General features: G+C 40.5%; 1 protein-coding gene across 5 annotated transcripts in view; it reads right to left on the bottom strand.

Moving 5' to 3' along the window:
• SEC24B (SEC24 homolog B, COPII coat complex component) overlaps positions 1 to 4,833 on the bottom strand; it is an 86,533-nt gene extending 81,700 nt beyond the window's left edge. The window contains exon 1 of one of the 5 annotated variants that reach the window (XR_014023341.1): positions 4,391 to 4,833. Coding sequence is in view for 4 of the 5 variants with exons in the window: in XM_081304644.1 (XP_081160770.1) it covers positions 4,391 to 4,517 (127 nt within the window). In the remaining variant the exon portion in view is untranslated. The remainder of the gene's footprint in view (positions 1 to 4,390) is intronic. The other 4 variants (XM_081304644.1, XM_081304643.1, XM_081304646.1 and 1 more) reach the window with 4 other exon arrangements.
• Between the last annotated feature and the right edge of the window lie 10,592 nt (positions 4,834 to 15,425).

Raw genomic sequence — 15,425 nt, forward strand, 5'->3', positions numbered from 1 at the left:
CTCCACCTCTACTTTAACCACACCCAGTTTGGTTTTTTCTAATTTCTCTCAGTGCTGCACCCACCATTTCCTTTGGAAAAACAAATCTTTTTTTTTTTTAATGTTTATTAACATTTCTTGTTTAAAAAAAAAAATTACTCTGCACAGACCACCTTGTATGTTCAGATGTTTGTGGGAATATTCTCCCACCAGCAATTCTCTATTGGACATTAACCGGATGTCCTTAAATCCAACACAACTCTGACACTATCTACCTGAATTTAAGAGTTCAGATGCCACATCTGAAGAGCTCAGTCCCACAAGACTGGTCACTAAACTCAAGGAAATATACTTATCGGTCTGCTATAAAGGATATTATAAAGGACAGAGATGAAGGGCTGGCGAAGAAGCTTAATAGTAAAGTACTTGTACTTGTGAAACCCTGGGTTCAAGCCCCAGCCTTTTAACAGTGGTCTACTTTATGCTTTGAATATAACCCTTGCTGCTCTGCCACTACAACTTACTTTTAAAACGGACAGGTTTCTTTCTCTTCCCCTCTCCCTCCTCCTTCTTAATTTTCCCCCCTCCTAATCTCCAGGGAAACAGGATTATCTTTCTCTCCCACTGTAGGCAGAGTTATCAGTCCCAGAGTACACACTCACCACAATAGGAAGGAGGTAATCCATACTTTGGGGAGGTACCAGCAGGTCTCAGAAATGACCACCTCCCAAATTAACAAGTGAATCACAACTCCAGCAGAGAACATGTGGAAGGTAGCCTTTGAGTCACCTATTTTAAAGCCCTCTGTTCCTGCTGATGGACAGAATCACAGCCTTTGGGACAGGAATCCCCTGCTTCTCCTTCGCTAGCAAAGCGATAAGCCTTCTTTTTTCTATTTCTCAAAAACGTTCCCTGGTTATTGGATTGGCATTGGGGGCAGGGAGCGAGCTTTCGGCAACAGCATGGCAAAAAACAGCAATAAAAAAAAAAAATTTCAACAAAACCCAAAAGTATGAATACAGAAAAACAGCCACATGGAAAAGAAACAGAGCAAGATATTGCTGAGGGAGTGCACTGCCACCCTGCCAGCACCTCCATTCCTTCAGCAACAGAGCTCATCAAATCTTATTAAGTTTCTATACAACTTCATCTCCAGCCAGCATCCCAGCCCCTACTCTCCCAGGGTTGGTGGGTAGGGACCAAAAATTCCAACCCTTGGGGCTGGGGCTGGGGCTCAAGGGTATAGCACTTGCCTGGCATGTGTGAGGCACTGAGTTCAATTCTCAGCACCGCATACAAATAAATAAACCAAGGGTCTATCAACAACTAAAAAAAAGAAGAAAAAAATTCCAACACTCTAATCACTTAGTTTTTCTAGTAACCAGTCCCATCCGGAAGCTATCTGGGACTTCACCCTAAATCACTTTATTAGGTATGACCAATGTATTCACTGTGAGAAACAAAAGATACTCCTATTGCTCAGAAAATTAAAGGGCTTTAGCTCATGACAAGAAGCAGAGACAAAGAGAAAATATATTTCATATTATACCAAATATTTGAAATAAATTATCTCATTTTGTCTTACATGATGTTTTCAACTCAGACTTCTGACCTATTTCTTTATCACCATGTCTGGAATTCCATAGAGATATATTAAAAGGCAAAGAAGTTGATATAGGATTGAACAATAAACCAGAAACCCAAGTGACTGATGGGCACATTGGCACACATCTATAATCCCAGTGACTGGGGAGACTGAGTCAAAAGGACTGCAAGTTCAAGTCCAGCCTCAGCAATTTAGGGAGACCTCTAAGCAACTTAGTAAGAACACTGTCTCAAAATTTAAAAAAACAAAAGCGAGGGCTGGGGATGTGGCTCAGTCTTTGAGCATGCTTGGGTTCAATCTCCAGTACTGCCTCCCCACCCCCCCAATAAAAAAATAAAGAAAGAAAGAAACCCAAATGACTGCATAAATTTTACCCATTTTCTCTTCCTAAAATTAGCAAACAAAACCAAAAAACAGACTTGATCTTGTTGCTTCTCTACTTAAACTAACCCCTTCAACAAAAACCAAAAGCCAGGCATGGTGGCACCCACTTGTAATCCCAGTGATTTAAGTGGTTAAGGCAGGAGGATTATTAAATAGAACATGTCTCAATAAAAAGTACTGGGAATGTGGCTCAGAGGTTAATTGCCCCTGGGCTCGATCCCCATTATAAAAACAAACAAACAAACAAACAAACAAAACAAAAAAGTCTGACAATAGTCCTGTATTCCAAATTTCTTACCTAAGGCCTCTCTGTGACCTGGCCTCTTTGAACCACTCCTTTCAGCTTCTACACTTTGCTTTCCTTACCAACCCTCTCCCTTTCTCCCCTCTGTGGCTTTCATTTTCTAAATATGGCCTACACTTTCTAAGTGTCCATTTCCAGACTTTTGTTCAAGCTCTAACCTCTACCTAGACACAGCCATTCCCTCCTGTCAAATCTCTCAAGGCCAGTCAGAACAAATGTACATTCAGAACAAATGTACTACACCATTTGAATGTCACCAAAATACAGGTCAAGTTAGGAAAGAAGAGGGATTCTGTCTTGTCTTGTGTCCTAACCTTGAGTACCTAAATAATAAGCACACAACAAATACTGAAATGATTGCTGCAACTTCAAAGGAAAGCAAAGATCATAAAATGTAGAAAGCAAGCATCAAGCTATATTTGGCATCAAAACATTGATTTGTTCTTAAAAATTTAACATCCTATTTGGCTGAGTAAATACTTTGGCATCTGAGTGTTCATAAAATTTATAAGGCTACAATAAATATTTGCCACTTTTAAAAATTGTTCATTCAAAACGATAACGTATATTCAAAATCAAGGAAAGACACAATCCTTGAATCACTATTAAACTTGCATTTACAATGTTCTAAAAGACTTGGGACTATTCCTAAATATCCTGTTCTAGTTTCTTCACAAGCAAAGTTGTCTCTAGGAAAAAAAAAAAAAAAACAATTTATATTAAGGTTGCAAGAACAAGAACTGCTTATACATAATATTTTTATATACATTCAGAACAAATGTACTACGACATTGTTCACAAATCCCTTTACAGTAAACAATAACTACTGAAAGTAAAACATGTAATCTTGACAAGTATGAATGATCTGAAAAACATTAACACTAAACCATCACTTTTGATTATGAAAAATTCAACCTCCGGTTCTCAGGATGGATAAATAACTCTGTTTGTAAAGCATCAGTTTTAAAACTTTGATGTTCGTTAAACTGAAAATAAGGTCTAGTAAATTTTCTTTAGCAAATTAAATAAAGTCATCACTTGATGACTACTGATGTAGCTTTGTTCTCTTACCAACACAAAGCACACATATTTGTCCAATGCAGTCAATTACTTTCAAGGTTCTCATCTGACATACTATCAAATCTATAGAGTTCCCCCTCCCCCACTCCTAACCGCGAACACTCCAAATCTCAAGATTAGGGAACAGATTTCCTAGAAATTATTATTTTTCAGCTGAAATTCCTGCATATTCAAAGCCTATGATCTTAGTATAAAAGCGGCTTTCATGCTGTACCGGCTGCTCCCCTATGAAGGCCTTGCCTCAAAGCAGGACCAACCAACTCTGGCACTTTTTTTTTTCTATTTCTGAAAGTGGAGCTAGAATTAAAAAAAAAAAAAATCAAAAGACAGACCGAAAAATATTCGTTTAGATCCGTTTGACACCTGCTCTGTTTCAAACACCACAAGCAAACTCCAAAAGCTTAAGCAGCAGAAGCAACATCAATGACAGATCTTGAGGCCAAACTGGGTCAGGGTTACTGTTACACTTAGATAGCATATTTACGCCCTTTTGTCTACAAACTTGGGTGCAAACTTAAGTTCTCTTCAAGTCAGCCCGCTCCTTGGGACTCGGAAATCAAAGCAATTTTCCTGAGACAGGAAGGGTATAATCCACCCGGCTTAATGACTGCATCAGCCTTCCACAGACCACGCACTCTGCGGCCTGGGCTGCTCGCCGGCTCTCCCAGCCAAGGGGTCGCTCAGGCCAACTCGCCCGCGCCCAGGCTGGGTAGCCCGGGTTCACTCGGTACCTGGGCTGCCCCTTTCCCAGGACACCGACTCCCCCGCGGCGCTTTAGGGCCTGGGGTCACATTACATAAATACCCGGCCCCGGGCTTTCCCAGGCCGACCCCCACCCCCACGCCAGGGCGCCCCTCCCCTCGCGTCCCCACCTCTACCCCCGACCCCCACCACTCCCGCGGCGGCAGGGTCCCCGCGCGGTACCCCCAGCCCAGCGCCTGGCCCCGACCCCTCCCGGCGCAGGCCGCCCCAAAGCGGCCGCGCAGGCCGCCCCGCCGGCGCTAGGCCCCGCGCTCCGCCTGGGCCACCCGGCTCACCGTTCTGGTGGTGCGGCGCCGGGCCGGGGCCTGAGGGCGCGGCGGCTCCCGAGGCGGCGGCTCCGGCGAACTTGGGCGGGATCCGAGCGCTGGCGGCCGGGTGAGGGGACCCGGCGGGGGCCGACATGACGGCGCTGCTGGCGGCGGCGGCGGCGGCGGCTCCGCTTAGGGGAGGTGGGCGGAGGGAAGGGAAGGCGGGGCCGGAGAGGCTAGAGGAAGAGGAAGGAACGCGCCCGGCGTCACCAAGGGAGTCACCCGGGACCGCGAATGGATTGCCCACGCTCCACCGCGGAGCCCAGCGCCGCCGCTTGACCGCCGCGGGGCGCCGGGATCCTGGCCGGCAGGGCCCAGCCTCGCCCCGCGCCGCGCGGCGGGACTCCCACCTAAGGCCAATCCCCGCACGCGCGGGCCTCGCGCCGCCGCAGCGACCCCTGCAGGCGGGAGCCGGGCGAGTCTGAGGTTGCGGGGCCGGCCGGGGCGAGGCTGCTTCCTTGAGAAGCCTCCTTGAGAGCCTGGAGGCTGGGGGCTGGGGGCTGGGGGCTGGGGGCTGGGGACTTGGGCTCTGTTCCACCTGGAGCTGAGGCTGGAGCGGCCTCGGCGGCGGGCCTGGGTCGGGCAGAGCCCGGCAGTGGTATTCGAAGCTGCAGATTGATGTCCTGAGCTTTGAGCAACGCCAAACCCAAGGGACACACACCCCGCCCTCCAAAGAGGAATCTTGGCTTCGGTTTTGTTTTTTATTATTATTATTTTAAATATTTATTTTTTAGTTTTAGGTGGACACAATATCTTTATTTTATATTTATGTGGTGCTGAAGATCGAACCCAGTGCCTCATGCATGCTAGATAAGCACTCTACCACGGAGCCGCAACTCCAGCCCCTTGTTTTTTTATTTTTGTTTTTTTTTCCTCCTTGATTCCAAAGAAATACAGCATTCAAGATCTATGTCTGTGGGTAATGTATAATTCCTTGCCGAAGAAAAAGGAAGCATTTCTTTATGATAAACAAGACTCACCGTAAGAATTGTATTATTCAAAACTTTCCACGGTGACTGTAAAGTATCTAAGGAAGAGGAAGGCAAAAATAAAGGACAGCTGAAAGACAAAACTTCCATTTATTTATTTACTTATTTACTTATTTATGTATTTATGTTTGCCAAGGATTTGGCTGATCCTGTTGATATTCAGGGAAGCTGCGGCATTCAGAAGCTTGCTTTGTCTATATTAGTGAAATCTTTGAATTGCTCTGGTCTATCCAGCATGCAAACTGGCAAGCCGGGACTACCTTACCAAAGTCATTTTGGCATCTTGGAATCTTCAGGATGCCACTATCATTCTGTCCTTGAAAATGAAATTGCTAAGAAAGATTCCATTCAGAATGGAATCTAGCGAGACTATGTTTCTGGACTGATAAGAAGTCTAATTTACCTCAAGATTATGCAAAACATAAAGTGTGTTTTAGTCCCTGGGCAATACAAAGCTTTTCTTTTGTTACCACGAGTTAATGATGCTGGATACTTCAATGGACCAGAAAAACCACAAATAGGATTTTAGTGGCTGTATTTATACTTTTTAGTTCTAGGATTTTCTACTATAATATTCTCCATATACCTATATTTCATAGCCTTTCCAGCTTTCCACAGAAACCTAAGCCTCATTTGAGCAAAAAAAAAAAAGATCACACTCTGCCTCATCAAGGAGATTACACAGTTGAAAACGTCAACACTACCCAGGGTCCTTTGAATTTGGATTAAAGGCTGCCATTATGAGAGTAAGGGAATAACTAAGCTATTGACTTTGTGCCCCTGGAATGTATCTTCCCAGGTTTGAGAAGCCATAGGTATGTGGAGTTAAGCGCTAAAAGCGCTCCCCTGAAGAGAAGGATTGGGACTATATTTTCATAGATCTTCCCCACAGTCTTTAGCACCTAAGCTGCTTCCAGTTGTCCTGTAACTCACAATAGTATTTTTCTAGCATGTTTATGCCAGTGTTCAGGACATGCTATACCAGATAGCATGTACACCAATAACACTTTGGTGTATTGAATATTTTAAGCCAAAGGAATTTGAGAAATGGTGGGTGTAGGAAGGACTCTCTGACTTTTCTCTGAAGTGGTCCAAAAGACCCTCATATCAGAGTTGACCTCTCTTCATCTGGGGAAGAAAATGCATCTTCAGCTCTGAAGACAGGAATGCTGAGAGAAGTCTAGGTGAACAGATCTTGCTAGTTGCCCCTTTTTGTTCTCTCATGTTTTTCCACATCTCTTTACTCTTCCTCAAACCTAATGTAAAACACTCATGTTTCATTCTTTCTTCAGGTCTTCATTTTCTTTATGAATTTGCATTAAATACATGTATATCCCTTTCTTTTGTTAGTCTGCCTTTTGTTACAAGGACCCCAATAGGAACCTAGAAGGATAGAAGGAAAAGATTTTTCCTCCCTTAACATTTCCTATCACCTCTATGAAAGTATTACTTCACTGTCTTGTTAAAGTTCCATAACTGCTAGGCCAAGCGCTGTGGCCTGTAATCTCAGTGGTTTGGGAGGTTGAGACAGAAAGATTGTGATTTAAAAGCCAGCCTCAGCAACTTAGTGAGGCCTTAAGCAACTCAACGAGGCCCTGTCTCTAAATAAAATATAAAAAAGGGCTGGTTCCGTGGTTAAGCACCCCAGGGTTCAATCCCTAGTACCAAAACAAAACAAAAAAAAAAGTTCCATAACTGCTAGGGACAAAGAAAAGGATGAAGAATTGAATGAATACTTGCCATATAGCAGGCATTGGGCGTGTGTGTGTGTGTGTGTGTGTGTGTGTGTGTGTGTGTACATATATATGCATATATTTAGTTCTCACAATTATCCTATGGGATATTTTTCTTACCTGCATTTGGCTGGTGAGTAAAAATCATGAACCTGTAATTAACAGAACCAGAGATCAAACCAAATTCTATTTAGCTTCAATGTTTTTGTTCTACTCACTGCAAACTAGACTGGGTTCATATTTCTCCCCATAGAGTTATGCTAATTATGATATCCTATTTTGTATCTCAAAGGATTTTCCGTTTTACATATTTAGGATTTGTTTCAATATTTTTTGGTTTGATGGATCTCAAACTGTTTGAGATGCAAATTCTCAGGCCCAACCCCAGACCTACTGAATCAGACACTCTGGAGATAGGGCCCAACAACAAGCTCTCCAAGTGATTCTGAAGTACTAGAAAGTGTTGAGAATCATCGCTTTTAAAGAGCTGAAATTGACTCATTCATTTTGACTTTGTGAGATGATGATCCTTTTTTAAGATATCTCTCCAATCTTTTACAAACCCTTATAAGTGGTATTTTGTACATTTGTGATTACAATCCCATGAGTGCCAAATATGGTAGTTCTTTTGTCACCTTACATGGTTTGATGTGCAGGGCTAATGGAAATGCTGACGCCAAGTCTGTTCAATGGGGCAAAATTGAAATTAATACCTGCCACATAAACAGAAGGGAAATTTTTGATGTGTGTCAAATTGTAACATAGGGCCATGCACAGTGGTGCATGCCTATAACTCCAGCAATAGGAGGATCACGTTAGAAGCCAGCCTCATCAATTTTGCAAAACCCTGTCTCAAAAAAAAAAAAAAAAAAAGGAAAGAAACAGATATCTTTAATTATCATCCCAACTTAGGACTCACTGTCTGTAGCTGAAGTATGACAGCCTTGGACAACTGAACACCTACCTATTTCAAGAAACAATTGTCCAGTTCTTTTTCTATGTAGCCTGGTTTTCCATATTCCTCCACCAGGTTTTATGCTCTAGTTTTAAATTACACTTGGCATTTATAGTGACATTTTCTATTAGTTATCCCCTCCAAATATGAAGAAACTTTTTATTTCTCCTTTATTTGAACTATTTACAAATTCACTGCAAGTTCGAGGCCAGCCTCAGCAACTGTTTTAGTCAGCTTTTGTGTAGCTGACTACACAGACATACACAGATGAATAAGGTGTATTCTGTCCCCAGAAGTATGCAGAATCTTTTAAGTATATTCCTACTCAATTGGATTTGGATTTCTTAATTTTTTTTCCTACAAACTTACTATATTATTTTCCCTTCGGCTCATTGGTGAATCTTTGTTTCTTCTTTTCATTATGGCATTCTAATTTGAATTTTACCATTTATATTGTCATGGGAAAATTAATTTCACTAACCTTTATGTTATTTAATCATAGGTAGTTGTCATTTCACTATCATTTACGTCTCAACTAAGACCTAGGTAAGATTCTAAAAGAAGAAAAAGAAAGAAATTACTAGTCAAATAATTAACACATAGTCAAACTTTGCACTTACAGGAAATTCCCTCAGACTCTCTCATTTGACTGTTTTTTTGTTTTGCTTTTTGTGGTACTGTAACAGGAAATTAAAGAGGCTGCCTTTATTGAAAGCAATGTCCTTTAGGTCTGCAGATACCCAATGGGTAACTAAAAGCAGGATAAAGCATGGCATCTCTGCCTTCCTTTTCTGTCATCCTTAAACTTTTGTGACCTGCTCAGCTCTGCACATAGATATTTTAATCATTTAAGGAGTTTTCATCTACAAACTGGTAAGACAGTTTTTTTTTTTAGCCTTAAATATACCTAATCTAGCTTATCCCCTCAAGGCTGAGGCAAGATTTTGTAGGGACATTTACAATAGCCTGTTTTAGACCCCAGGAATAACACCTAGAAGTCTATAGACACTTTCCAGGAACAGCAGAATCTTGCAGGTACATCACCCCACAATGAGACTCCCCTGCTAAGTAGGAGCAGTCATCTCCTGGGAACCCAATAGTTCTTTCCAGTATCACAGGTCTGATAGATGAAAAACCCTGAGCAGCAAATGGAGCTTGACCACTCAAGTAATAAGGACATCTCTAGAGCCACCATGGAACCAAAAATGAGATAATGATTAACCATACCAAAATTTGATCAAAACTGCTTAATTATACATACTTCTCATTTCCTGCCCAAGTTTTTCTTCTACTGAAACCTAAAAGGTCATGTCAGCACCCAGAAGACAGGTCTGAGATGCTTGATCTATCTTTCCCTTCCCAATATGACCATAGTAATTAAAGTTCCTTTCCTGCTTTTCACCATTACCTTTTCAGTTTGGTGTTTGGGTGGCCCAACCTGGTTTGGGCCCAACCTAGTTTGTTGGATCCTACAGAGTCAGGCCTCTGGCCTAGTATTCCTGTAACAGTGCTGGTAATTGAACCTAGAGCTCATGCATGCTAGACAACCCAGCCCTTTTTATTTTTTATTTTGAGACAAGGTCTTGCTAAGCTGCTCACACTGATCTCCTGAGTCCCTGGATTACATGTGTGTGCCAGTGCGCCTGGTCTTAGCTATTGGTATTTTTTTTTTCCAAGCCAAACTGTATCCAGCTTTATTAAAGATACTTTTCATAAACAATCATGGTATTTCAGGCAGGATTGGCTATTATTTTTGATAAGCTCTAATTTTTATAGAAAATTATCCATCCCATATTAGGAACAATGAGTGACAAGACAGGAAGGAAATGCTATTGTTATAGGCATGGTAAGAGCAACAATCCTGTTAGTTTCCAGACTAAGTATAGGAAAGAAAACAAAATTAGAAAAATGGAAGAATTAAAAGTTCTTCCTGCATATCTGCAATCCAGGCTGCTCAATGAGGCTGAGACAGGAGGATTGCAAGTTTGAGGCCAGCATCAGCAACTGTTTCAGTCAGCTTTTGTGTAGCTGTGACCAATATATCTTGTCTGGAACTGCCACATAGGAGCTGAGCGCCCCCTAGCTTTGAGTGATGGAAATGTGGAGACTGGCTTCTCTGACTGGGAGACAGATGGATCCCCATTTCAGCTTAGCAAAGGAGCACAATTTTGGGAGTGGGCATTACCCAGTAGGAGTGGGCTGCCCCTTGTAAGATTACCCCTCTGCCTTATATGGATGGAATGTTCTTTCAAACAGTGTACCCCAATAAAACCCGGATTTGAGGTGTGCTCCCTCTCTTTCTTGCCTGTCTTGCTTCTATTGTGGGAGCTGGGTCAGAGGGGTGGTCACAGAACCCAAAGAAAAAGATATATCTCTGTCTGTGTGTGATTAATTCATGCCAGCCCAGTTCTCCTGGAGTGACTCTTACTAGTTTAGTCATGTGTCATGGCAATATCTGATAAGAATAATTTAAAGGAGGAAAAGTTTATTTTGGCTCATGGTTTCAGAGATTCAATCCATGGTCATCATCTGACTTCATAGCTCTGGGCTTGAGGTGAGACAGAACATCTTGGCAGAAGTTCGTGGGGGTGGAAAGCAGCTCAGGACATGGCAATGAGGAAGCAAAGAGCACTCTGCTCACCAGGGACAAAATATAAACTCCCAGAACTCACCTCCTCCAGCTACACCTACCTACCTGTCTACAGTTACTATTCAGTTAATCCATATCAGTGGGTATGTTCACTGATTAGGTTAAAGCTCTCATAATCTAATCAGTTCACCTCTGAATATTCTTGAATTGTCTCAGTTGTGAGCTTTTGGGGGATACCTCCTATCTAAACCTAACAGCAACTTAGTCAGACTGTCTCAAAATAAAAAATAAAAAAGGCTAAGTGTGTGGCTCCGTGGCAGAGCATCTCAGGGTTCAATCCCCAGTACTACAGTGGGTAGGAGAGGGGATTGACAGATCCTTTTTAGAATTTTAGAAACATTTATATATGAATGAATTAAGTTCAAAAAGCTCTATCTTTCATAAGTTCCAATATTCACAAGTCCAGAGTAGGCAGAAGAGTTGAAACTCATAGGCCATAAGTACGTTTACACCAAACAGAAAGGAAGCCAGTCCTTTGATGCTTTAGAACCAAGCGTACTCTTCTGCTTTTGATGATACAAGTTGTAAAGTGGTGCATCTCCAACTTTAATATGTATATGAATTACCTAAGGGTAATGTTAAAATGCTTTGGATAATGATAGGATAGTTTGGATGGTCTGAGATTCTGCCTTCTTGGCAGGCTCCAAGATGATGCTGATGGTGCTGGTCCATGGACCACACTTTCAGTAACAAGGTCCCAAAGGATATCTTTTCATTTACATTTGAAAGTCAATTAAAGGAGAAAATATCCTTCCTTGATGATAAGGGAGTTTCTTTAACTATAGTGTATTTACACCTAGTAGCACTCATATGAATGTTGTACAGATTAAAATATGCCTGACATCCTTTCTACAGCAACAGTACTTTCTTAGACCTTTAGATACTTAAACTGTTTTGTAATGGATTAATGAATGCCCAATGTTAACACTGATCCTTTCATCACATATTCAATAGTATTTTCATTTTTTCAATTACCTTTCTTCTTGCTAATTATTGTATGTTGTAGAAAATGATGAATTAGTCTGCTTGGGCTGCCATAACAAAATACCACGGACTGAGTGGCTTAACCAATAGAAATGTATTTTCTTACAGTTATGGAGGCTGGGGAAGTCAAATCAGGGTTGCCAGCATGATTGGATTCTGGTGAGGGCTTCTCCTGACTTGCAGATAATCATCTTCTTGCTCTGTCTTCAGATGGTGGGAGGTGGAGAGAAGAGAGCAAGCAAGTTCTCTGATGTTAAGTCCCATAAGGGCATCAGTTCTATTGGATCATGGTAGGTGTTCCCTCAAAATGATTGTGTTAATGTAGAAATGTTTGAAGGTGAAGTAATAGGATTGTGAGAGCTATAACCCAATCAGTCCATCCTAGTGTGAAAGGACTAACTGGGAGGTAATTGTAGGTAGGCAGAGTATGCCTAGAGGAGGTGGGTCACTGGGGGTATGTCCTAGAAGAATTCCCTGTGGCCCCATGCTCCCCACCCTAACTCTTTCTCTGCTCCCTGGTCACCATGAAGTGAGCAGCTTTCTTCCACCAGACCCTTCCACAATGATATTTTGCCTCACCTTGGGAGACTATGGATTAAACCACTAAAATCATGAGCCTAAGTAAATTTTCCTCCTCTAATTGTTCTTGTCAGGTATTTTGGTGACAGAATGCCATCCTGACTAATAGCTGGCTTTACCCTTATGATCTCATTTAACTTTTAATCTCTTTCTCAAAGGTCCTTTCCTCAATATAATTAAGTGGGGGTTGCAGTTGCAACATATGAATTTGGGGGGGGACACAAATTTAACCATAGCAAATGGCATTTTCACAGACAGCATGATTCACTCCATTCTTTTCAAATTCATTGCTACTTTTTTTTTACTTTTTAAATTTAATTTTTTAACTTGTTTTAATTAGTTGTATATGACAGTATAATGCATTTATGCACTTTGATATATCATACATAGATGGGATATAATTTCTCATTTTTATGAGTGTACATGTTGCAGAATTATATTGGCCATGCAGTCACGTATATACATAAAGTAATAATGTCTGTTTCGTTCTACTGTCCTTCCTATTCCCACATCCTCTCCCCTCCCTTCACTTCCTTCTACCTAATCTGAGGTAACTCTATTCTTCTCTAGTGCCTTTCCCACCTCATTGTAAATTAGCACCCACATATATGGAAAACATTTGGCCTTTGGTTTTTTGGGATTGGCTTATTTCACTTAGCATGATATTCTCCAACTCCATCCATTTACTTGCAAATGCTATAATATCATTCTTCTTTAAAGCTGAGTAATATTTCATATATATAGCTTACATTTTATTTATCCATTCATCTATTGAAGGACACCTAAGTTGGTTTTATGATTTATATATTGTGAATTGAGCTGCTATAAACATTGACATGGCTGCATTACTGTAGTATGCTGATTTTAAGTCCTTTGGGTATAAACTGAGGAGTGGGATAGCTGGGTCAAATGGTGGTCCCATTCCAAGTGTTCTGAGGAGTCTTCATACTGCTTTCCATAGTGATTGTACCAATTTGCAGTCCCACCAGCAATGTATGAGTGTATGGTTTTCCCCAAATCCTTGCCAACATTTATTGTTGCCTATATTCCTGATGATTGCCATTTGATTGGAGTGAGATGAAATCTTTGTGTAGTTTTAATTTCCATTTCTCTAATTGCTAGAGCTGTTGAACACTTTTTCATATATTTGTTGATCGATTATATTCTTCTTCTGTGAAGTGTCTGTTCAGTTCCTTAGCCATTTATTGATTGGGTTATTTGGTTTTTTTTTTTTTTGGTGTTAAAGTTTTTTGAGTTCTTTATATATACTAGAGATTAATGCTTTATCAGAGGTACATGTGGTAAAGATTTTCTTCCAATATGTAGGCTCTCTCCTCACATTATTGTTTCCTTTGTTGATAAGAAGCTTTTTTAATTTTAATCCATCCCATTTATTGATTCTTGATTTTACTTCTTGCACCTTAGGGGTCTTATTAAGGAAGTCAGATCCTAGACCTACATGGTGAAGATTTGGACCTATTTTTTCTTCTATTAGGTGCAGGATCTCTGTTCTAGTGCCTAAGTCTTTGATCCACTTTGAGTTGATTTTTGTGCAGGGTGAGAGATAGAGGTTTAATTTTATTTTGCTACATGGATTTCCAGTTTTGGCAGCACCATTTGTTGAATAGGCTAACTTTTCTTCAGTGAATGTTTTGGTACCCATGTCTAGTATGAGATAACCACATTTATGTGGATTTATCTCTGTGTCCTCCATTCTGTACCATTGGTCTAAAAGTTTATTTTGGTGCCAGTACCATGCCATTTTTTGTTATTATAGCTCTATAGTATAGTTTAAGGTCTGGTATTGTGATGCCTCCTGCTTCACTTTTCTTGCTAAGGATTGCTTTGGCTATTCTGGATCTCTTACTTTTCTAAATAAATTTCATGATTGCTTTTTCTTATTTCTATGAAGAATGTCATTGGGATTTTAATAGGAATTGCATTAAATCTGTATAATGCTTTTGGTAGTATGGCCATTTTGACAATATTAATTCTGCCTATCTAGGAGCATGGGAGATCTTTCCATCTTCTTAGGTTTTCTTCAAATTCTTTGTTTAGTGTTCTGTTTTCATTATAGAGGTCTTTCACCTCTTTTGTTAGGTTGATTCCCAAGGTTATTTTTTGAGGCTATTGTGAATGGAGTAGTTTTCCTAATTTCTCTTTCAGTGGATTCATCACTGCTGTATAGGAATGGGTGCTGATTTTATATCCTGCTACTTTGCTGAATTTATTTATTAGTTCTAGAAGTTTTCTGGTAGAATTCTTTGGATCTTATAGATACAGAATCATGTCATCAGCAAATTGTGATAGTTGCCTTCTTTACATATTTGTATCCCTTTAACTTCTTTCTTCTAATTTCTCTGGCTAGGTTTTAAGGATGGTGTTGAATAGAAGTGTTTAAAGAGGACATCCTTGTCTTGTTCCAGTTTTTAGAGGAAGTGGTTTCAGTTTTTCTCCATTTAGAATGATACTGGCCTCGTGTTTAGCATAAATAGCTTTTACAAATGTTGAGATATGTTCCTACTATCCCTAGTGTTTCTAGTGTTCTGAACATGAAGGTGCTGTATTTTGTCAAATACCTTTTCTGCATCTATTGAGATGGTCATATAATTCTAGTTTTTATGTCTATTAATATGATGAATTGCATTTATTGATTTACATATGCTAAACCAACTGTGCATCCCTGGGATGAACCTCACTTGATCATGGTGCACTATCTTTTTAATATATTTTTGTATACGATTTTCCAAATTTTTTAAAAATATATTTTTATTTTAAATTTTTAAAAAATATATTTATTTTTTAGTTACAAGTGAACACAATATCTTTATTTTATTTACATGGGATACTGAGGATCAAACCCTGTGCCTCACACATGCTAGGCAAGCGCTCTACCACTGAGCCACAACTCCAGCCCCACTTTGCCAGAATTTTACTGAGAATTTTTGCATCTATGTTCATCAGAAATACTGGTCTGAAATCTTCTTTCCTTGATGTATCTTTGTCTGGTTTTGATATCAGGATGGTATTAACCTCATAGAATGAGGTTAGAAGGGTTTCTTCCTTTTCTATTTCATGGAATACTTTGAGGATTGTTGGTGTTAATTCTTCT

Source organism: Spermophilus citellus (genome assembly GCF_964194105.1).
Source record: "Spermophilus citellus genome assembly, chromosome: 8".
Lineage (NCBI taxonomy): Eukaryota > Metazoa > Chordata > Mammalia > Rodentia > Sciuridae > Spermophilus > Spermophilus citellus.